Source organism: Buteo buteo, chromosome 1 (assembly GCF_964188355.1).
Source record: "Buteo buteo chromosome 1, bButBut1.hap1.1, whole genome shotgun sequence".
Taxonomy (NCBI): Eukaryota; Metazoa; Chordata; class Aves; order Accipitriformes; family Accipitridae; genus Buteo; species Buteo buteo.
Genome location: NC_134171.1, coordinates 44,665,900 through 44,689,270, shown reverse-complemented (window position 1 = coordinate 44,689,270; position 23,371 = coordinate 44,665,900). Strand labels below are relative to the sequence as shown.

The following is a 23,371-nucleotide window of genomic DNA, read 5'->3' as shown; positions in this document are numbered from 1 at the left end:
TTTTCAAAATTTATATTCTTCAGCTGTCAAAGGCAATGCATCTAATGAAAATAAAGAATTTGTCTAGTTTCCCTGTGGATTCATATGGAATCAGCACATAAAAATTTTTCTTACTCAATTTCTGACACAAATAAATAGTAGTTATTCATGGAAACACTTTCCTGACATTTTCTAGCTTTCTAAAAATACGAAATTCTGACAAAAGCCATACTGAAATAACTTAGTTTAAAACTACTGGCTGGTATAATCACAGAATGCTGTAACATGACATCATGATACCACGCTAGAATTACAGCAGAACCCAGACTACGCGTTGTTTTCATGCCAAGAATAAGCAAGATTTTTAATTATCTCAGAGTGCTAAATCTTGAAATCTGAATGTTCTCACAAATCAAGGAAAATAGCCTTATTTCAGGACAAAAAAAAAAGCTCAGTAGTCTGAAGCACAGCAGAAGCTAAAATGTATGGTAACTTTTCCCATTAAAGGTTGCATACTGTAAATAAATTTCTAAGTGCTACATAGAATCCTAGAATGGTTTGGGTTGGAAGGGACCTTAAAGACCATGTAGTTCCAACCCCCCTGCCATGGGCAGGGACACCTTCCACTGGACCAGGTTGCTCAAAGCCCCATCCAGCCTGGCCTTGAACACTTCCAGGGATGGGGCATCCACAACTCTCTGGGCAACCTGTTCTGGTGCCTCACCACCCTCACAGTAAAGAACTTCCTAATATCCAATCTAAATCTACCCTCTTTCAGTTTAAAACCATTGCCCCTTGTCCTGTCACTACACTGCCTGTTAAAGAGTCCCTCTCCAGCTTTCCTGTAGGCCCCCTTTAGGTACTGGAAGGCTGCTGTAAGGTCTCCCCAGAGCCTCTTCTCCAGGCTAAATGTCTTGCACAGTAGAATTATCCAAGTGATGCTACTACAGCATAACACTACGTTGACATTTAACTTCAGTGGGAGTAGGGCTTCAAAGGACCTTGTTTTCAGCTGAGCTGGACTTGCCTTTGACTTTGTTGAAACTACCCATTTTCATCTGATTTGCACAACATAAGGTTCATCTGGTAAAAACAGTTTTGCATGATAAAGGTGCAATTACATATATAAACATGAAGTATTTGGACACAGTGCTACAAAAGCTGAATTGACTGAACTCCCCATGTGCATGCATGAGTGTAGGTTTAAAGGAAGTTTGTAGAAATACAAATTGCTGTGTATTGAAAATTGGAATTGATGTTTACTTGGAATCAATCAAATGATCAAGACTTGATCCAAAGGTCAATTCAGACCTCAAACTCTGAAAGGCAAAATGTGAGTTTCTGAAACTTCAGACTAACTCCTTATCTTGTAGATAGGTATGTGGGAAAAATTTAAATTTTATTTGAAAGTCAGTTTCATTAAATCTTTTAAATTGTACTGGCTATTTTAGAGTGAAATACAAAATTACGTATCAGCAGGTCAACAGGAAAGAGAGGTAAATGTAAGGCTGTGGTGAGAAACAGCAGATTAGTGTGTTCCCAAAGGATAATAAACAATTCACCTCTTCCCTTTCCAGTATGGAAAAAAAGGAAATTATGGAAGAATAAAGACTGGAAATATTTCCCTTACGCCACATATGTGTGCTATAAATATCTCAGTGTCTGTACACGCAAAGCCAAATTTTGCTAAGAGTCACATAAGATCTCTATCAACATCAGTCAGGAGAAGCATTAGTATGGTAAATAAGTTTCAAATATTTGACTATCATCAGACAAGCACAATTAGCTTTCTGATCTCTCACTACCATGATGGCCTTTATCTATCTTGCTAGCGATCAGCTGCAAAATATTTGTGCAAAGTGGGAAACACTCCAACAGCACCTGTGCCTTTAGTGGGCCATAATGCCTAAAAGCCTAATTAATTCCAACACTGAGGATGCTTTTTCAAGTCTCTTGAGTTATCTCAAGGTTAGATTGTTGTCTGCCCAAGTGCCTTTGGTCCTTTATAAAATTTTTTTTTTTTTTAGATTGAAAATGACCTTCAGCAGGGCAAGCCTGCTTAACTGCATATTTGTGTAGAACCTTAAAGCATGAAAATCCTGTTAAAATCTTTTACAATCAATGATTTCCTTTGTGAGGTGAAATGCTAAAGTGTTTATATAGAACTTCCACTATGAGCTATTCAGAAAGACAAAACAAGTATCAGCTGAGGGTTTTTCCCTCATATACGATGTGCATTCACAAGAGATCACCACAACATCTTTTCTTTCATGTGTACAAAATATTTAGCACGTTTCAGTGTTTCATCTAGAAATTATTAAAAATCCCGCAATGTGAACACTTTTTGGGCAACCCTGAATCTTCTGTTTCTTAGGTGTTCTGACATACTTGTTTTCCCAAGCCTGAAAAACACAGACATGGTTTTTCTATAGAAACAAAAAGCTATTGGGGTACAAACTGAATGATAATAAAACCCAACATAAACCAGAATGTGTTATTTTTACTTTTTTCTTTTTTTTAAATGTACAGTTGCAACATGCGTAAGGAAACATTCCGTTTCCATCACCTCCTTGCCGTCCCGGTTGCAGTCCACTAGCTCTTACCAAGCTAAGCCCACGGACCTGCAAATACTGATGCATTTCAGCAGCTGTAATCACGTAACGAGCATCACCCGTTCTCTCCAGCCGCTCGCCTACCGGCTGCGACACTCGCTGAGCTTTCTCTCGCCCGCACGCCGGCGGCCATCTGCCCCCTCCGCGTCGCCCTTCGAGCAGCGGCTCGCAGACGCAGCCCCCCGCTGCAGACCGACCCGCTCGGTCCGGGGAAGGGCCGCCGGCCGCCGGGCGGGGCGGGGCGGGCCTACAACACCCAGCATGCCGCGCCGCGCCGCTTCGCCGTGACATCACAGCGAGGGCGTGGCGTCACAGCCGGGCAGGCGGGCGGGTCGGTAGCCGCGCTGCGGCGGCTCCTAGTCGGCCGTTCTTTGTAGCCCGGCCGCGGCCGGAGGGTAGAACGTGCGGAGGGCGAGTAGTAAGGAGAGCTAGCTCCTAGGTGGAGCGTGTACAAGTGTGAAGCGCCTCTCCCCCCTCCCCCCAAAAAGCTTAAGATACTACGAAAACAAGATACAGCGAGGGTATGATAAAGACACAAAAATGGGGGGGGGGGGGGGGGGGGGTTGCAAGGTGTTAATCATTTGTGTACTTACAAAGAGCCATGAATTGCAAAGGGCAAGAGATGTGCATGCTCACACGCGCCAACCAACCCACGCTCTGCTTTCCAGCTGCCATGTTCCACAGAAAGCAAATACTGCTGGTTAAGCCAAGTTTTACCTTAAGCAGTCATGAAGAAGAGGAGGGTATGAGCAATGCCTTCAAAAGACAGTAAAGTTGTTCTGCTACACTGTGCAGCCTATTCCTCCATGTTGGAGAGAAACAGGAGTAGCAGGGAAAGTCTGAAGTGCAATGGAAAAACATCACCCAGAAAAAAATAAAACTAAACTTAAAGTGCACAGCTATCCTTGTCAAAACAGTTTTTAGCAAGTTTTAAGCACCAAAACTGTGCTGTGAGAACTTCAGCATAACAGAAAATCTGCACAGATTGCCCGTTGGAACAGTCTTCACCAGCTATATGCGAGCTTAGAAATGACAAAATTCACACTTCTCCTTAGTTGCATTTATTGTGCATGAACTTCACAGTCACGTTTTACTGCTTTTCATAGAAATTATATAAATTGATATACCCAATCACATCAAAACCTGAGTTCTAAAAACAAAAACATTTCTGTTCCTTACATGTATATTATAAAAACCTGGCTGCATTTTCAAGAAACAACACTTAAGGAGAACAGTATAGTGTTGGATAGCAGCAAGACCTCCAATATTTATTGTTTTCTGTTAAATGAGACAATCCCCATGTTTGTTGCACCCTAAACAGTTCAGTTATTTCTAAAGTTGTGCCCTAGAACCAAAGTAGGATGGATTGATTTTCTTTTGTTTTTCTTATATTCAGCTACAAGACCACTCCTCAAGAGAGCATTCTTCCCAGTTTAGACTAGTGATTACCCTGTCCCCACAGAGGTATCTGCTTCTAAAATAATTCTTGGTCTACATTGGTAGACAAGATAGTACCCAGAACAGAATGGTTCTTTCACCAGCCTTCCCAATAAATCCATGAAATGGAACCAAAAGTTCTTGTTTCTCCAGCTTCTAGAAGTCCTTTCTGTCTTCTGCTGCTTTTTACCTCCCCACATACACCATTTTAGCTTTTGAATCAAGATGCTGACTTTTTTTTGTAAGTAAAGAGCAAGGATGCATGTAACTGATGCATCTTTAACAGGATCTTTAAACCCATTCAACACAAGTTAGTCACTAGGTCAATGAAAAAACTTTTTGTATTAAGTTAGTTCAGTCAGCAGAGCAGGAATCTTGTTGATGATTAGCTGACAGGCTCCTAGTAATAGGAAAGTCCTCAGCCCTTAAGATGCCTCTTCTTACAGGTTTTAAAGCCGGAATTCTGAACAACTGCTCAAATTGCTTATCATGACATGTTTTATACCACACACTTACATGTAAGATTTGCATTTCTAGGGCACCCACCGCTTTTTTTTTTTTTTAAATCCTAAATTGGATGCTGAATTTCCCCACTGGCACAGGCAACAGTTTCACTCCTTTTCTTGACAAAGGAGAAAAGGAGACTGATCTAGAAAGCAAGTATGTACTTTGTACAGGATTATTGAAGTACACCACCTCTAACACTGGAAGTAATGGGACTCAGTGACAGAACACATCTAGTCTAGCTACAGCACCAGAAACTGAAAAGGCATCCTTTGCAAAGTCAGTTTTTTCTAGAATACAAATTTGTTTTCTAGAAATACAGAATACTTTAGTAGTTTGAAGCTCAAAGGTTACAGCAGTACAAAATAATAGCAACAACTGAATGAAGCTGAAACCATTACCTCAGGTCCTACTTTACCGTATTAGGAATTAAAAATCCTTGAACCTCCAGAACTTTTTTCAGAACTGATGATTTGAAGAGAGCCAGTGTCCAGTTGTAACAGGTTTATAGTGCATGCAGAGCTCATCCTTCCAGCTTAATTTCTATTTCAAAATGTGAAAGACGATTGAAGAAGTCATCTGTACAAATCAGTCTGGATATTACATTACCTCATGTTCCCTCCAGAGCTCCAGCAGCAGTTTTCCAAATGCTATTAAGTTTTGATTTGCTGAGATGTTAGTGCCAATAGTCTCTTGCTGAGCAGTGCATTGTGTCGCTGAAGATATTCTATTACATCTCCTTGCTTCTCAACTATCTCTTCTAAACTTGAAGTTTCCCTTGAAATAACAAAAGTGAGTATGGGTTTCAATAAGTGACAGCAGCTTTCTAACATATGAAATGTTTAAGTATTCATTAATTAGCTCTGACAAGTTGCTTCCTTGAGTTTTACTTTTGTTGATCTCAACTAACTTTTGAGGGAGGAGGCAATCTACAACACCTTTATGTTTAACATTCATTTTACATGAGAAGGCAGGAAGAGAAAAAATTTTGGCTAAACTTCATGCCATGTATACATAATCAAGTAATGTATTTCCTGCTAGCCAGTTACAGGAAAGTTGTAGTAGTAAGAGGGTTCTAACTATTTAACAAACTTAAAAGTTAGTGAGCCAGACAAGATGCTAGAATTATACTAAGAAATCCATGGCACCTTTTCCAAATACATTAGGAAGCTTGTTTTAAGCAGGCATAGTATTTTTATTCAGCTGTGGGGATCATAAGCTGTTTAAGACAGAAATTTGTTGATTAACCTGCCATAGCATAGATGATATACTACTATATACAGTGATATTATCTGTCACAATACCATAACAGGATCAGCACCAGTTGTGCTATTTCAGGTCTACAACCTCATGTACAGCTAACCTCCCACTTAAACTATCTCCAGCTTTCAGACATCCTTCATTTTAACTAGGATAGTAACACTGCAGCATTAAGTAAAGCTGAGTTAATTGAGAAAAATCTGTAAAAAGTACAGAATTTTGTCAAATCTATAATTAGGACTTTTAAGAATACAGCATGAACAAGTACTGATGCCTGAGCATATTCCAGTCTTCCCTTACACATTATTTTCTCCTAGCTGACTTGGGAATCTGCCCTCTTAGTACATGCACGAGCATCTCAGAGATTAGAAAGTTGCTCCTCAGCCTTGCAGGATTTTGTGGAGGAACATTGCCCTTTTCGTAGTTCTTAGAAAGTGCTGAGGAGGATAGCTAGAGTGGAAAAAAAGCTTAAATCCAATTAAAAACCTACTGCAGTTAAACTGAAAAAGATAAAGAAAATGAGTTTTGTAGACAGAAAGCTTGCAACTGTAACGAGTAATCTGTACTACCAACTTAAAGCACCAGAAGAGGTCCTGATGAGTAGCTTAGGTTGTAGAGGTCATAATATGCAAAAAACATTCTTATCACCAGGGTCAACTGAAGGGCTGACAGGATTCACTTTTCAATAGACCTTAACTCTCAAGGGAAAGAGAGTCAGAGTTGTATAGAGTTGAATTAAAATAACTGTTTTGCAATCAGTTCTCACAGGAAGTTCGCACTCTTTAATCAAAAATAATCAGAGTCTTTTCCTCAGCTGGTCATTGTTGCAGACTCATTCCCTGGGCACTTGAGAATTTCTCAGGGGAGAAGCTGAATGAGAAAGGAATGAGGTCCACCATGCATTCACCATGGTGTTCCTATCAAGATGGAAGTCAGACATTGTATCAAAAGTCAAGACAACTCTAAATCCTTCCTGTATCCTGGATATTTACTTACAAGTTCCATAAAAGCATGTGCATGCTGCATTTGTGACACTAGGGGAAGTGCCAAAGTATTAGTCATCTCTGCACTTGAACTTTTTACTAAGACACACATAAAGAAGCAAGTAATGCTGTATTAGAAAATTCCTAAATAAATTCTTATATGGAAATCCAAGTTAGTTTTGATGATTGTTTTTTGTTAAGTCATACCAGACTCATTTCAGCAACTGGAAGATGTTCAAGCAGTCAGAAGGTACACAAAGGGCAAACAAGCAGTGAGTCTCAGTGCTTGTGAGGTTAATGTTGGAGAGCTTCTCTGTCTCACTGAGAACTTCCTTACCTCTTAAGTGCCCCACCCACCTTTAAATTCCTTCCCAAACTGGAAATATATTCCAAATCCCTTGCTGGAATCTCACATCCAACTGCTGGCACAGAACAAAGCTGCAAAGTTTTCTTCTTCTTCATCTATGAACTGCCCACAACATATTTCCTTCCCTGAAAGAACTGGTTGAAGCAGCTAGGCTTCTGTAGGCATACTTTAAGTAACAGTATAAGACACCAGTATCTTTCCTCAAACTCCCATATAAAGTCAACTAAACCAGATTCAGCACAGTTATTTATAGCACATTAAAGATTCACGCAACCAGCCGTAAATGGTCAAATAACTTCTGTCCTCATGTTTGAGGATTTCTGTATCACAACAAATTGCCATTACTGTGTAGAAAGTACAAGACTGTGCTGCTTCTCATCTGTGCATGTAAAATGGCAGCGTTAAGCATATAGTTTCTTTCAGAACTATTATTCCCATCTCTGCTTTGGTTGACAGATTTAACATTATATGTAAGTCTACAGAAAGCTGTACAATTATATTAGTCAGTGTTACCTGTATACCATGGCTGAACACAGCACAAGTTTAATACAGAAAATCTTACCTGAATCCAATTTCTGAGGTAATGTGACTAGGGTAGGCATACATCTTTTCTTCTTCAATTATGTCAGGTCTTGGCTTCGCACGATTGAAGTTGCTTATTTTCACTGCAACAAAGTTTTATAAATTAGTTGGAAAGCAACCAAAAAACGTTTATCACCAGGCTCCAAGTTAAAACCAAAAAATATCTGTAACAAATGATTGTAAGATTGCCTTAGGCTACGAGATGGAAAGACAGTAAGAGAATCTGGGGAGTGGGGAGGCAGGAAAGAAAAAGTAGAATTTATCTCTACTTATTTCTGGAATGGCTTTGTTTATAAGTTAGTGGTGGTTTGGTGGGTTGGTTGGTTTGTTTCCTTGGCCCTGCTGCTTAAAAGACCACAGTGAAGACCTGAATGGGTAAGCTTGAACATACTGCTTAACATCTGCAAAGTTTAATCTGTCACCTGAGAGGGTGAAACCTTAGTTGCCTTTGAGAGGGTACTGAGATTCAGTCTCCAAATTCAGGCCATAAATTAAGCAACATGCCATAAAAAAAGTTCTAAAAAGTTTTGATACTAGTATCTAAGTCAGAACTTCTAACTTAAGCTCTTTGATAAATACTATTTATCAAAACTACTACCTGCAATAAAGCAGCAGCTTGTCTGTCTGCTCTAAAACTAGGGCAGACTTGCTACAGAAAGCCATTAACTATTCAATCCAGAGTGGCTCTGCAATCAGCTTCACATTGTGAATCTTGTCATTCCTGGGCATCTGTGAATACAGTTTAAGACTAAATTTAACAGATGTGGAACGGGGATGGGTGAGGGTGGGAGAAGCTGTAGGCACCCTTTGCATTATTTCTGGAAGGAAGCTGAAAATATTTGAAGCCATTCAATATCAGATCCTGATTCAGGTACCAAGAGATCTGGAGTATGCATTCAAGACCATGCAGTTAGGGCTGCTTGTGAAGCAATACACCTAATGCCACTAAAAACATTACAGTCCAGCTCTGTGAGAAATCCACACTACAGCAGCAGACAAAGACTGTCCTTAGAAGTTAATAATATGATGGGGCTTATTACAGGCCACCCTGCTGAAACAATCCTAAGATCTTCCAGAGGTTAACTACATTTAGGCTCAAAAGTCAGTTATTTCTATGGTGGTATTCCTCTACAAATAAAGCCATGAAGGAATGGATATGGAATTCCCAACATGCATTGGTTGTGGGAACATTAGTCTTGTATTCAAGTGATATTAGAAGTATGTAAGAAAGTAATTAAATACATATATTTAGTAAACCTTTTAAAGCTTGACTCCCTATCCTATCAGTAACAAACTTATAATAGTAAGCTAACACTTAGAGCTGTCTGTATCATACTTCATTCCATTCAAATTTATCTCACTTGAATGACTTACATATTTCAAGTCTGTTATAGGTCAATCTACAAGCAATTCCTTGTAGATTTCTGAATCCCTGCCTCTGCATCCTACAGCTATATACACATACACTGCTGAATGGAGATAATTTTAAGAAAGGCAGTAGTACTTCACAGGACATTGGGCATCATAGAATGCATAAGATAACTCCAACAAGCAAGAAGAAATATTTAGAATTACAGTCAGGTATTCCATGCCACCACTTTCATTTGTGAGGCAGTAATATTTAAATGAAAATAAGTCAGGTACACGAACCTTCTACAGATAAGCATTTATGCCTCATTCTAGTAAAGAAATAATTATTCCACCATGGAGAAACATGTACAAATCAGTGCTACCTTCCCTCCAAGAAAGGGGTTGATGATGAGTTGCTAGTGTAAAGCAACCTTCATCTCCCCATTGTTGCTCACTACATTAGTTGATAGCAGATACCACCAGCTGTTAAGATATTAAGTGCTTGCCTTGGAGAGGGGCACTCTAACCCTGAGCAGAGGACTGCCCTTAAAACTATCCTACTTAAGAAGCTTCATGCTTCCATCCAGTCACATACTTTGCTGCCTTTGAGAGAGAAAAAAGTTATCTGAGTGTCACTATTAATACAGATTCTCAGGCTATTTTCAAAACTGGCCAAATACATACATTTTGCTTCAGTAAAGCTTTAGTTGAATGCTTAAAATGTTAAAAAACCACCGTTACGCACAAGAGACAGACACTCATGGAGTCTTGTAGCTTACCTCAACATGTATTGGGATGGAAAACAAGAAAACAAGTTACATTACCCACTGGAAAAGGCAACCTAGAATGATTTGAGGTCTTCCTCATCTTGAGGCAAGTGTTAAGTTACATAAAAATTTACCCTAGTTTTGCACACCAACCTTTACAGAATGTAGCTTAGACTGTTGTTTTGGGGCTGCTGAGGAAATAAAGTAGCTGTTGCCAAAAGGAACTGCCTTACTCCTTCCTAGCAGTGCAGCTCTGCCCTCCTTCACCTTGGTTCCAGGACTCACTGGACCCTTCTTCAAGCCTCCTCCAGCTGCAAAGCAAAACATTGCACCCTACAACTTCCTAACTGGTTAATGGATTTCATGGGCACAGGAACTGGCATGGTACAAGCTAGGAAACAAGATCCTTTTGGTGACAAATAAGCAGAAAGATAGTTTGAGAGCTCTTAGGGAAGTCCAGGCTCAGACTGGACAGATTACTACTACTGGATAGATTACTACTATCAGTGTCAACTTTCTTGCAGTTGCTTATCCTTTTCTGCCACAGTAAGGGACACGCAGTGTAGCTCTTTGGGCTCCAAGAGGCCTCAGGGTAAAAAATAGCACTTCACTGGAATTCCTGACATTCTATTAAAGTTTTGCAATTTATCTCTTATTTCCTGAGTTTCCCAGGAAAGTAAGTATGCATATGCAAAGAAGGGATGATCTCCAGCATTCTTGGAATAGTTCTCTAGGACTGCCATGCCTGCGTTCCCTCAGTATTGCCTTTATTCCTCCAGATGACAGTTAGTCTACTTGAGCCATGCTGGTCCATTCACAGGAAAGCCTGACAAGCTACAGCATTCAGGCCTCCGCACAGTTGTAAGAGAAGGACGTAGTTTAGAGCTGGGACCTTATTTCTTATTGCATTTTGATTCCAATGTTGTTGCAGGAGTCAAAAATAGATTTTATTTCCTAGATGACCAAGCTACTTGGCAGTATTTCTGTGTCATTACATTACTAAGAACATACCAAAGTTTTCTTCCCTAAAAAAGACATCCTAGATTAATTACTAATTATGAAATTACAAAAGAAGTCAGATTAACGCAAATACTGACTACCATAGAGATGGCTTTTACTTTTAAGTTTTACACTTCATGCATTCCTGAAGGAGGTATTCTCACTCTCCTTCCTCCTGTTTGTTTAAAAGTCAGGAGCAAACTAAGTTTTGCCCACTGGTTTTGTTCCCCCTGCCCCATCTCCGGAGAAGCCAGTGCTACTGATACTGAGGCTACTTAGCTAAGGTGTCATCTCCTTGTTGGTATCTGTAAATAATCAGAAAGCAGCATTTCAGAAGCAGGAGTATAAACTAACTCAAGAGCAGGAACTACATGTCATTTAAACAGACATGGACTTTACAGTAAACACCTCTAGTTTTCTTCAGACAACGAAAATAATTGCCTTTAGTATCTTCTACCTTTTCAGTGTTGGCTGGTTTGTTTGTTTTTTTTCAACCCAGTTATTTTCATTTGAGTTAATGCAAGCCATAAACCCAAATAGTTTAAGATGAGATCAGAAAAAACTATTTTGTTCAAGCATTTATTAATCAACATTTTAGGTAGTTCTGCAATAATTTAATGGAAAAAGGTTTATCAAGTCCTGGTAAGTTACACCAAACTTAAAAGCAGATAACCTTACAAGCCAACAGTGACCATACAAAGCAATGCCTCACAGTTTTATGAAGCAGTATCTTATTTTAGTATTAGCACAGATTCCAAAAGCCATGTTTTTTTGGTCTGTTTTGGCGGGTTTTTTTGTTTGTTTGGGGATGGTTGGTTGTTTGCTTTTGTTTTTTGGGTTTGTTTTTTTTTTTACAAAACAAAACACCACATTCATTAGAGGGAATCTTCCATTTTAGTGACAAAGATGAACTGAAGCTTTTGGAGGGGAAACAGGGAAAGAGGAAGTGTCTGGAGAGTAAGGCACAACTATACTATCAACTATGCAAGTCCCACATGTAAATCCCGGAAACAGTTCTGATTAAGCCAACTAGCTCTTACGGCTTCACAGCTTGTGGTGTACACATTTGAGAACACACTGCTAGACAGACAAGCCTGTTCACAGGACACTTTTGCAACAATTATGCATTTATTGCCACTTCACTGGATCAACAGCTTTGAGGTACCATGGAGCTTTAATTTAGCAGCACTTGGAGACCAAATCAAGCCTGACAATGTTCCCATTTGTTTTCTATTTGCCTTAGTTCTCCTTCTACAAGCACAGAATCATTCTGTATTTATAATCGCAGTTAAATGTCTTGGGGTACCCAAAGTGAGATACTGTGAGGGCAAACAAAACAGTTGAGTAGCAGCTATAATAAGTCTCACTCAAGAAGGCAAAAAATTGCCTCTCACCTGTGTAAATCACTAAGCATGTCAGGGAGCTAATCAGCTCCAGGCCCAGGACTCCCAGTATAAGATACAGGTACACTTTACTGCGATCAGGAAAGGAATGCTGCACTGACAGAATCAAAAGCAGGGCTGCATTACCTAGAAAACAAATGTTATATATTTTACAGGTGTAACAATTTCATTAGCTGTTGAAAATAACTTAGAACTCTCATATCTCCAGTGTCTGCATTAGGCTGCAACATTTCAGTAATGCTCTTCCATTTCATACCATACTTGCCTCTTTGGCTAATTTCCTTAACACAAGTGATGCAAGCTTACAACTGCTGGCAGCAAAATGAGTTTCATTTCAGCATTTGACTGTAATGGTAGAGAATTATGAGTTTTCTCATAGATTTTTCTGACTTAAACAAGAGTGGGAGAAATGCACTAGAAATACCTAACATACATGTGTGAGCTTAAACAGTTTCTAGCCTTGTTGCTGCCACTCATCCCCAAAACAGCTAGGAGACTATTAATTTCTTTCAATTCTTAAGAGGTCACATCAGTCAATTCAAAATGAGAGGGTGTTTTCCTTCAAGTAGTGGATTTGAGCATATTTCAATAAGGCTAGCAGAGCAAAAAGCCCAGATACCTTCTTTTCACAGGGAGATACTTGCATAGGCTTCCACTTGCCTAGCTATTATTTTCATACTTGCAAGTTAAAGTTTAACTGAAATGAGCACAATTAGTCAAGGAGAGCAAGTGTTGAGTTACAGACCTAACAAACACTCTTAATTAATTTTTTTTTTTTTTTTTTTTTTTTTTTTTTTTTTTTACACACCCTCTTCTCTGATACAGAGTGTGAAATGTTCTTTTTTTTCCTGTAGAAATGCTATAACCAGTGTCTGGATAAAGCACTAAGAGTATTAAGACCATTAATGTCACTAGCAAACTGTACAGTACCCTTTCATATTGCATTAGGCAACTGAACTGTCAGGATGGAAGTGGTATCAGCAGCAGTTAGCATGGCAGGGAGTTTGCAGTAACAGAGCTAACCACCTTCTCAACTACAGACATCAAAAGTCTACAGCACACAACTGATTGCACCTGAACATTTACACATGCCCAGAGTTTGTCTGGTAGGGGAGAAGTGGGCTCCATCTAAGGCTGGAGACAGGGCCAAGTGCTCCAGATTACATTGCAGTAGGCAGAAATAGCAATTTTACTCTCTTTTGAAACATCCTTAAGCCTGCTGTTGCCCAATTTTGTCACTGCACTCCAAACACATCTTTATCATTAGAGCTCTATCTAGTGGTGACAGCCTGAAGTTTTGCACATTCAAACTGACTAGCTCTTTTAGCAACTGGGTGGAAAGAAAGCTAGGGTTTTACATAAAGCAGGATCATTTAACTTATCAATTCTGGTGAAAAAAAATATTCTACTCTAGTTATTCAGATTTACAGAAGGGAGGTGGGATTATAAGAAGCAAGAATACTGTAAAAGCCAGCACTGTTCCCTTTTCCACTGCTATTTCTGTGTGAAAAATCCCCTAGATGGATTTTAGATTTGTTGAAGTAGTTTCTGTTAGAAAAGCTACGTCAGCTAATTGTACCAATACTTCTCTCAGCTTTACTGAACAGCAATGTAACTTAGAATATATAGAGTTAAACCACTCCCATACACCACCCTTTGTCCATAGAAAAAGGCAGTTAGAAGTAGAGCTGAATGTTACACATAGCCCCACTGAAGATCAGAAAATTGCTTATTTTACTGATTTCAGGCAGCTGTTGAGCAACAGGCAATTCATCTGTTTCTACATGAATTACTGAGTTTGAAAAGAGTAGAGTAGCACACTTCCTGGAAGGACTAGCAGTCTTGCCACATACCTAACTAGACAAATGAATATGCAAACTGAGATCATTAGCAGTCAAACACAGACCTTGCTGGCTGCATGTTTTATGGCTGAAGACTAGATGCGAATGACTAGATGTTTTACTCAACTTCAGACTTGTGGGTATTTTTCCACTACAAAGAGTTCTTTACAACATGCATCTGGCAGGCCAGAAAGGTCAGTCAGGAGGTCCATCTGACTAAAACAAGTATTATTTATAAATGCTCATAGGCAGGTTTTTAAAAGTTCATAATACATAATATACTTTTATATATAAAATGTTCAGCCTTTTATTGTGTCATAATTTAAAGCTTTAGAAGAAAAAAAACAGGTAGTTCACGTCACCTGTGGAGTGAATCAGCAGCGGAAGCCTTTTTAGATGTCTTGTTGATCGGTATATTGAGAAGTAACCTCTGCTTCTGACTTTACTGTGGTGGTGCTGGATGTATCGTTCAAAAAAAACATGCAGAATCCACAGAATTACTTTTGCAATGACTATGACAGTCTGCACTTTAAGTGGGTGAGTATAGTTTCCAGGACACTTATCCTGATTTGGATTGGGATAAGAACAAAACATAGCTGCTAAAAATGCTAGAACAACAAAAGCAACCTGGAAGAGAAAGGAAGAGAGAAAAACTCAAAGTCAACATCAAACTATGAAAAGCCTGTTTGGTGGGGGTTTTATGTAATTTATTCATTATGCATTATTTTCTGAATTGATTGTATTAGAGTTGAGATAATGTATAAAACATTAGACACTTACTACAACCACTACATGTCATTCTGGGAACATGCTGATGACCAAAACTGCCAAGTAGTAAGATTGTCTTCCAGCCTCCAGCAGAACAGAACTGGGGATCACCACTCTTCCCAGAATTTCCTCTAAATCAATTTCACTGTTCCGAGTCTCCCCTTCATTGTGAATTTATCCTATTTCTGGACCATCTTTACTATGTCTTTTTACTTTGAGGGGAACTTTATACTCCCTCAAAAAAAAAAGAAATCTCATCTTTTTAGACTTATTCAATTACACTTGTTACTGCTCTGCAGGACAGCCTCATAGCTCATTGGTACAGTACATGTTTCTTTAAACTGACAATTTGTAAGTGAAAATCAACCCTTTTACTATATCCATTGAAGATGATCTCCAGGTTGTGACATTAGAAAAAAGTGAAACATCATCATAGTAACTTAAGTGAATTATTAACACTAGGTAGGCATCTTTGCCAGTTGGTAATCATTCTTTAGTATATTTACTATCAGATTTTTCCATTGTGCTCAGCACTTATGACAGAATGACCAAATTATAGTCAGATTCTATATACACTTATCCTTTCAGACTAGTGCCATTATGCCATAACTTCTCCTGTCTTCTACACTTTTCTCCAAATTTTCAGCATCAGCAGTGATCATCAGCAATCTTTTGGTCAACTAGAAGTCAGAGTCTTGGGTGCACATTATCTGGAGTATATCTATACACACAGGGCTTTTTTAAAATCTTTATAGAATGTTTTTGTCATAGAAAAATACTCTCTCTACTGTTTTCACTCAGTGAACACGAATATGATACTTTCTCATCCTGGTTCATTCTACGGAATAGGAATATTTTAAAGCAGAACTGAAAACAAAAACAACTCTCACCAATACAGAAGTAAATTGAGAGCTTCTATATACAACAACAAAAAAATCATTTGCCTCAAGTCTGCAAAAGTCTAATACCTCTCATACACTTAGGTTAAAAGGAGTGCCCAATGTTCTGCATCTCATAACTGATAGAAACAACACATCAGAACTGAAGATGGAGGAAAGTGTATGATTTCCATTTGCTAGCTTTGTTTCCATACTTAATTCTATGCATATCTAAGAGCCCACCACCCCCTTTCCACTCCCTTGAACTTATTTTTCATATTTTTGTCCTTTCTCAAGCAACTTTCTTCACATAAATTAACCTTTCAGAACCACTTAATTACTCTTGATAGGAGCTGCCCTTCGCTTGCTGTGGTTGTGAATAGAGTAAGGTAATTGAGGAGGGAGGAAGACGGGGGAAGAATTTTCACACAATTGTCAATACCTAAAAGAGACATTATAAAGGACAGACAGGGTAGGAAGCGGGAGGGAAAAAAAGTGTGTCCCCTATATTATCCATAAGACCATTACTTCAAATGCAAACTAAATTCAAAATTATCTTGAGATGGGTTACGTAGCTAGATTAAGTTAAATAAGAGGGAGGTTTATTAACAAAACATTCATTTAACGTATTATTTTTACCACCACCTTTTCTTAGAAAGCTAAGAATAACCCGTATTTTATCTGTCCATTTACTCTTTGGATTGCCATTTTAAAACAGTAACGCATCTAGTTCTACTCCCTCCAGGTGTTAGGAATGTATTTCAGTACAGAAAATGGCTATATTAAACTAACACAAGCAGGAGTGACCTAGCACTGCAGCTCTACTAATCTACTACAGCAGCATATACAAGAGTACACAGGTAGCTGGCATTAAGAGTGGCATTTATTGAAGATGTTTTGCCTACATTTGAGGGCAGTCCAGTAACAGGTGCTTCACCCCAGCACAGGGGATTTTTATATGCAAAAAGTTATTCTTATAAAGAGTAGTATTTAAGTTCAGTCTTGTGTAAGTGCATATGCAGAGGGGATTAAGGAAAGACAGGGTTAATACAAAAGAATTATTTCTAGCCTGTACACTTTACATTGCTCTCGAGTCTCCTGATAGGAGCCAGAAGCCTGCAGAAAAGCAAGGCTTGGCAAAAGGAAAGCCACTCAAAAACCCAGCCCCACCACACTAGCATATCCTACCCACACACTCCAGAATTTTATCTAACTATGCAGCTATTTGCTACCTAACTCCACTTTCTGGCACAGGAGGGTGGAGAATACTTCACATTACATACAATTACTTTAGAGATGCATTACAACTCTACCCCTTAATACTGTGATGGCTTAACTTCTCCAGGATACTTGCCCCTTTGGCAGGCTGTGCATCAGAAGCTAACCTGGTGTCTCCACGTTCCACAAGGTTTGTGCACATTTGCAGAAGCAGAGGGGAAGGAAATCCATTAAGCTTGTTTTCCCCATCCATCTTTTCAGCGAGAGAGACAGGACCATTTCATGTGGCAATTATAATGCTGTATTTCACCAACAGAAAAGGATACTTCTCCATTTTGCTCCAAGGACCAAGTGGCCACTGCAGCAGGTTCAGCAATAGCAGCAAGACTTTACCTGGAAAAGTGTGTGTTGATAGAGGCCTCAGCAGTTTTCTCTCTCTTCACCTCCCCACACTTCTCTCCGTTTGCAGGAGAGGGGAATTGGTGGGGACAGAAGAAGCAGTAGTTTCCTAGGATCTGGGTGACTGACATTTGGCTACATTGGTTATGGTAGTAGATAGTAAGGCCCCAAGGCTAGGCAGAAAAAACATTTACTGCTCTACTACCAATAGCAGTGTCTACCTTCGTAACGCAGACTTCAAGTGCATCCTAATGGGATGGCACCAGAGTTGTTCTCGTAGGGGAAGAGAATAAGGATGGATATGCAGTTTCCATTGGGAATTTTGGTAGTTTGTTCAGCAGAACAGCACAAGTCTTTCTGTCAAGTAGACTTAGGACAGAGGGACATTTCTTGATACTACTAAGACCACAAAACAGTTACTTCTAAAATTAGAAAGCTAGGGCATATTGTTTGAACAGCTTTATGCAGCCACCCAAAGAAAGACCTTAGAGGTTGGTATGTGCTTTTAAAATTCTGGCAGAGACTATGTTTTGCAGAGCATTGGGAACAGCATTTTTTAACTTGAGATCAAATGAAGCTCTAAAATAGCTAGCAACACATACATACACATCTTGTGCATTCTCTGGCTTTATACGCATACTATCTTCAGGTCAAGGTTAGTGGCATTATAGAATCATTTAGGTTGGAAAAGACCCTTAAGATCATCAAGTCAACAGTTCACCTAACACTACCAAGTCGTGGCAGGTACACCTGCCCCAATAAGGACTGAAACTTCTCAATTGCTGAAAGGAAAGGGTTAAACTAGAAGCTGCAGTTTGGGGTTCCAGCCGCCCAGCCTGGAGTCACTACACAGAGTGACACAAGTCACATACCCCAGCTAGCTGAGCCCACCAGGAGCACCTCATCCAATGAAACACCTCTGTCAAGACAAGTCTCTAGACACCCGACCATATATGACCACAAGCCCCGATCCGACCTAGGGTATAAATGGAGCCCACCGGCAGACCCCTTGGAGCCAGCCTTCCTCGGAGCAGCGGGTCTGCAGTTGCAGACTCTCCCCTTAGATCAGGACACCGTCTAGGGAAACTTCCCGGGATTGAGTGCCTCGCCTTATCAGTGAGTGATATGCACATTTTGAGTCATCATTCTAAACTTAGATTTGGTTACAGTTTGTGTAGTGATAGTTCCCAACTGGCATCCTGAACCTGTAAAGAAGTTGTGTTTGTCACAGTGTTTACAACCTAATATTCCTGTTCAATCTGGCTGTTATATCTCAGTATCACATAACATTCCTGTTCAATTTGACCATTGCATTTTGATATCATTAAAGAAAAACTGACTTTCAAAACATGTCACTGTCGGCCTAGTGTTTCTGTGACACAAGTCCACCACTAAACCATGTCCCTAAGCACTATGCAAGTACCCTTTCAGTTAGATCTAAGGATCAGAGCTCTTCACCCCTTGTTCTCCATGTTAGGTTTCCACACGCTCACAAGCAACAATAAGCCTCTTCAGCTTATCAAGGGTAAACTCACTAGTAGGCAGGGGTCTCTACTTCTGTTTACCAGTGTTCTGGGTTTGTGTGGCAGGGTTTTGGTAGCAGGGGAGGTGCTGCAGGGTGGCTCCTGTGAGAAGCTGGTAGAAGCTTCCCTGGCTCCAAGTCAGACCCACCTCTGGCCCAGGCCGAGCCCATCAGTGACAGTGGTAGCGCCTCTGGGAGAACAGATTTAGGAAGGGGAACCGGCAGTGAGTAGTGGGAGTGGGATGTGAGAGGAACCCCTCTGCAGACACCGAGGCCAGTGAGGAAGGAGGGGAGGAGGAGCAGGGGAGGAGGGGATGCCCCTGCAGCCCGTGGTGAGACGGCAGGCTGTGTCCCCCCAGCCTGTGGAGGGGAGCGGGGGAGCAGATGCCCACCTGCAGCCCAGGATCACCCCAAAGATGGCCATGACTCCATGAGAAAGCCTGCGCTGGAGCAGTCTGTACCTGCAGCCCACAGAAAGGACCCACACTGGAGCAGCTTGTGAAGGACTGTCTCCCATGGGAGGGACCACATGGTGGAGCAGGGGAAGAGTGAGGAGTCCTCCCCTGAGGAGGAAGGAGCGGCAGAGACAAGGTGTGACGAACTGACCCCAACCCCCATTCCCCGTCCCCCTGCACTGCTGGAGGGGAGGAGTTAGAGAGAACCGGGAATGGAGTTGAGCCAGGGAGGAGGGGTGGGGTGAAGGTGTTTTAAGATTTAGTTTTACTTCTCATTATCCTTGTTTTGATTTGATTGGTAGTAAATTAAATTGATTTGCGGTGCTTTGTTGCCAGCTGGGCTTAAACCACGACAACCAGCCTCAAAAAGGCCTTCATACTGTTAGATACAAGATCTGTCCCTTTATCTGTACTTTTCACCCTTAACCCCCAGAAGTCAGTCAAAGCACAAAGTAACATTTGGATTCCTTTATTTTTCCATCTACTACCATCTGAAACTCCTGAAGCAAGTCCAGCTTTACTTGTTTAGTTACCATATGAAATACTGTAAGTCTTCCCTGTGAAATTAAGTCCAGCCTTCAGAAGGCATGGCATCAAAATTATCTTAGCCCTCTACAACTGGTATAAGCACTTCTATAGCAGTAATATTATTTTAAAAGTACATTTCCAACAGCATAGAAGAACTACTATTTCAAAGGCCTTTCTTCCTAACAAGATGTGTCATAGCATGTTAGTGTCAACAAACAATCAGAATGAGAACACAGCAAGTATCATGTAGCCTATCAAAATGCATTGGCAAATACGACTTCACTGGTTTGGAACAACAGTGTATGCAAATCTCTGGAGCATTCTGTCCATGTGAACAGTAAGAATTCAGAATAAAGACAGCAAATTTTCATAAGGAAATCATGCTTCTTAAACTTACATGTATTAGCAACAGAAAATTGGCAAGGAGAACTGCTGGGATAGCATGAAATCTTGGCCTCAGCTGGGAATGCAACGTATGAGATGAAATAAGCGGTGCATCCAGTAGAGGATCATCTTCCAAACTCTGTGTTATTTCCAAGGAACCCTGGAACAGAAGGAGAGGGCAAAGAGTAGGAACAGGTAAGCTCTAAAAGTAAAGTACAAAGTTTTAGCAGTTTCCTGTTAGCAAATCAAGGTTTGGGGAAAAAAACCCTAGGTTATCATCTTGAGACAAGCTCTTAAATTCTAGGTAAACTCTCATCACATCTTTATGAGATAACTCAGTCGCTGAAGAATTTGACACTAATCTACCTCCCAGCATCACACTGATTCTTCAGGAACTTTAGTCTTTAAAAGGTATCACAAGTATTTGAGCATCACTCCTGAGAGAGGCCAGAAGTATTAGTACATTTATGTGAAAACGTGGAAGTAGTAACAATTAAAGCATCTCTCACATACTTTATACAGGTACTGCAAAAATCATTGTTATTCTTACTTCTGTCCAACTACAGTTAGAGGCAGTAACAAAGCTGCAGTGTACCAGTAACAGTTTCAAGTGATTCAGCCACTGACACTACTGACGTCAAAATGCCTGCAGCAGTAGTTCAAACTGAACCCAGACAAGAAAGAAGCAGCAGTTCAGAGGGAAGAAGACACTACCACGTGCTGAGCAAGACATTCTCTGCTTTCACTAGAGAGCATGGAGCCCTTACTTGTCATGTTGGCACTAAGTATTGGGGCTTTGACTTCACATTCAGTTCAGATGTTTTGGCTATGTAAGTTTCCAGAGGTACCTTTTTTTTAATTAATTAAAAGGTAAAACTAAGTATGGGTGGAGGGAAAAACCTTTCCTTGTGGGCAAGGAACTTGCCCCACTGCCATGCATCTCTGCTCCTTCCAGGCCAGGACACAGTCATTCAGTGCATCTTAAGCTGAACATACACAGCCCCCATGCTCAAACTCCTCAAGTTTCCTTCTTAGCATCCTATTATGTCCCATGCTATGACTTGCTTGCTTCAGGAGACAAAGAAACTCAAGATTCCCAAAGAAATTTTGGCCGCTCTTCTCCCGAGTGATACCAACCACAGCCCAGAACAAGACATGGGCAGACCCCATCCCACTCCAGAATTCTGACTACTCAAGAGAAACATGCCAGGATTCACTGGGATATTTACTGTTTTTAAAACAAGGACCTCTCCTCACCATGGCAGAAAGCAGCATAAGCCTCAAGACAAATGAGGCTTGTCATTCTCCTAGACACTAGCACAAGAGAAAGAAGTTTTGATATCAGACCTAGGTTTATACTTCATATTAACCGGGACAATGTAGATTGGCTCCCCTGTGTTACTTCACCTACCGACAGCTGCCTGCAGTGAAGGAACTAGTCATCAAGGGTTATTTCAGTCAGCAATCAGTTTTATTTTAGTACTGTGAATGCCACACTTGCCCAACCATAGAGGAGTGTGAACAGGCCTCCCGCACCTATTCGATACCTTTTAATTAGCCTAGCCTTTGACTGTAAACAACCCTTGCTGAAATACCTGCCTGGTAAGATGACCTTTTACTGCGGACCTAAAGGTTTACAAATGGCACTCCTCTTATGTCACCGACATAAAATCCAGAAGCAAGAGTACAAAGGTGCCCTCTGTCCCTCATCCCCCATTTTCAGGGACCAGGTATAATTTTAAGCTCTCAAAGCAAGTGTTCAGGACCAGCACTCCAGCAGCCAAGACGCCTTGCCTCATTCTTCCCTATCACAAAATTAATAGGAGAGTTAACAGCTCACACCTCCCAGAAAGACAGTGATCCTCCTTGGGACAATATCCTTTGTCTCATGAGAACGGGTGAACTCACCACTTCTGCAATACCATGCCAGATCAGCACACTCCTTCACAGACAGAGCTTTATCAGAACACATTTGACCACATTACTTACTGCAAGACCAGCTACAATCCATCTCTGCATCCTGAAGTACGGCACTGGATGACAACCGCCCTGAGTAGATATTATTGCAGGCAATGTGGGGAGGAAGGGAATTAAAGCAAGAGAGATGATGATGCCATGCAGTCAATGTGGCATTAAGAAAAATCTAGTAAGTGTCCTAATTAGATCAATTAATTTAAGATGAACCAAAACCACAGCTGCCAAAAGCCAGAACGCCTTAAAAAAATAATATATGTATATGGGCCTTTTGTCAGGCACTGCTGTTACCACAAGCACAGGTTGAGGCTTCGGCCTCTTGGCTCCCTGACCCATTTCCAGCATGTGACCACCTCCGCACCCAGCAGCAGCCCAGCACCAGGAGGAGGAGGAGGACGGGCAGGAACGGGCAGAGCCACAGCCGGCAGCAAGCCTTGCCCGCGCAGGCTTCCAGCTGGGCGGAGGGGGGGGAGGCGGGAAACACCCAAATAAACAGAAAAAACACCCGCTGCGGCCACGCCAGCGCACAGCCTATAAACCTGAGACTGCACTCAACAGGATCCGTCGGGGGGTGTGGGTGGGGGAAATAAGCCAGAAGAGCTAAACAGGCTACGCGAGCAGCCTCGATTAAATTAATAATCTGGATTAAAAGCGACCCCACAGCCACGCTCCGCGGGGGAGCTCCCAGCAGGGCTGCGGAGGGGCAGCGCTCCGCGGGGCAGCGCGGGGGGCGGCGGCCGGGCCGGGGAGCGGCCTCCTCACTTCCGAAACGGCCATTTACAGACGCCCGGGCCGGCTGCTCCCCCCGGAAGAAGAAGATAAAGCCTCCAGCGCGTCGTACAGACACCAGCGGGGAGGAGTGGAAGGCAGAAACGAAGGGGAAAGCCAGGCGCTCTCCCAGCCCTGCCCACCGTTAACGGCACCCCCCGGGGGAGCCGCCCGCCGCGCAGGCCCGCACTCACGTTGTCCAGGTCCTGCCGCCGCCGCCCCGCCGTCAGCGCCATCTCCACTCCCCCCCCTCCACCGCCGCCCCGGCTGTATTTAATCGGCGCCCCCGCCGCGGCCCGGCCGCCGGCTGGCCAGGCGCAGGCCCCGCCGCCCCGCCCCGCCATTACCGGCCCCGGCCGCTATTGGGCCCGAGCCGCGCCGCAGCGCCGGCCC

The 23,371-nt window shown here is 41.5% G+C and overlaps 1 protein-coding gene across 1 annotated transcript; it reads right to left on the bottom strand.

Moving 5' to 3' along the window:
* Positions 1–3,637: 3,637 nt before the first annotated feature.
* TMEM192 (transmembrane protein 192) lies at positions 3,638–23,280 on the bottom strand. Its single transcript, XM_075029036.1, has 6 exons — positions 23,173–23,280; positions 20,250–20,396; positions 14,447–14,711; positions 12,235–12,369; positions 7,705–7,807; positions 3,638–5,309 (listed from the first exon to the last, which is right to left on the bottom strand). Exons 1-6 carry the CDS (start codon positions 23,212–23,214, stop codon positions 5,186–5,188), a joined length of 816 nt encoding a protein of 271 aa, XP_074885137.1. The 5' UTR covers positions 23,215–23,280; the 3' UTR covers positions 3,638–5,185.
* Positions 23,281–23,371: the final 91 nt, after the last annotated feature.

Coding starts and splice junctions, on each gene's coding strand:
- TMEM192 (XM_075029036.1), bottom strand. CDS start 23,214: ATGGCGCTGACGGCGGGGCGGCGGCGGCAGGACCTGGACAAC. Junction 20,397..23,172: donor GGCGGCAGGACCTGGACAAC/GTGAGTGCGGGC, acceptor CTTCTGTTCCAG/GGTTCCTTGGAAATAACACA. Junction 7,808..12,234: donor ATGCTTAGTGATTTACACAG/GTGAGAGGCAAT, acceptor ACTTTGTTGCAG/TGAAAATAAGCAACTTCAAT.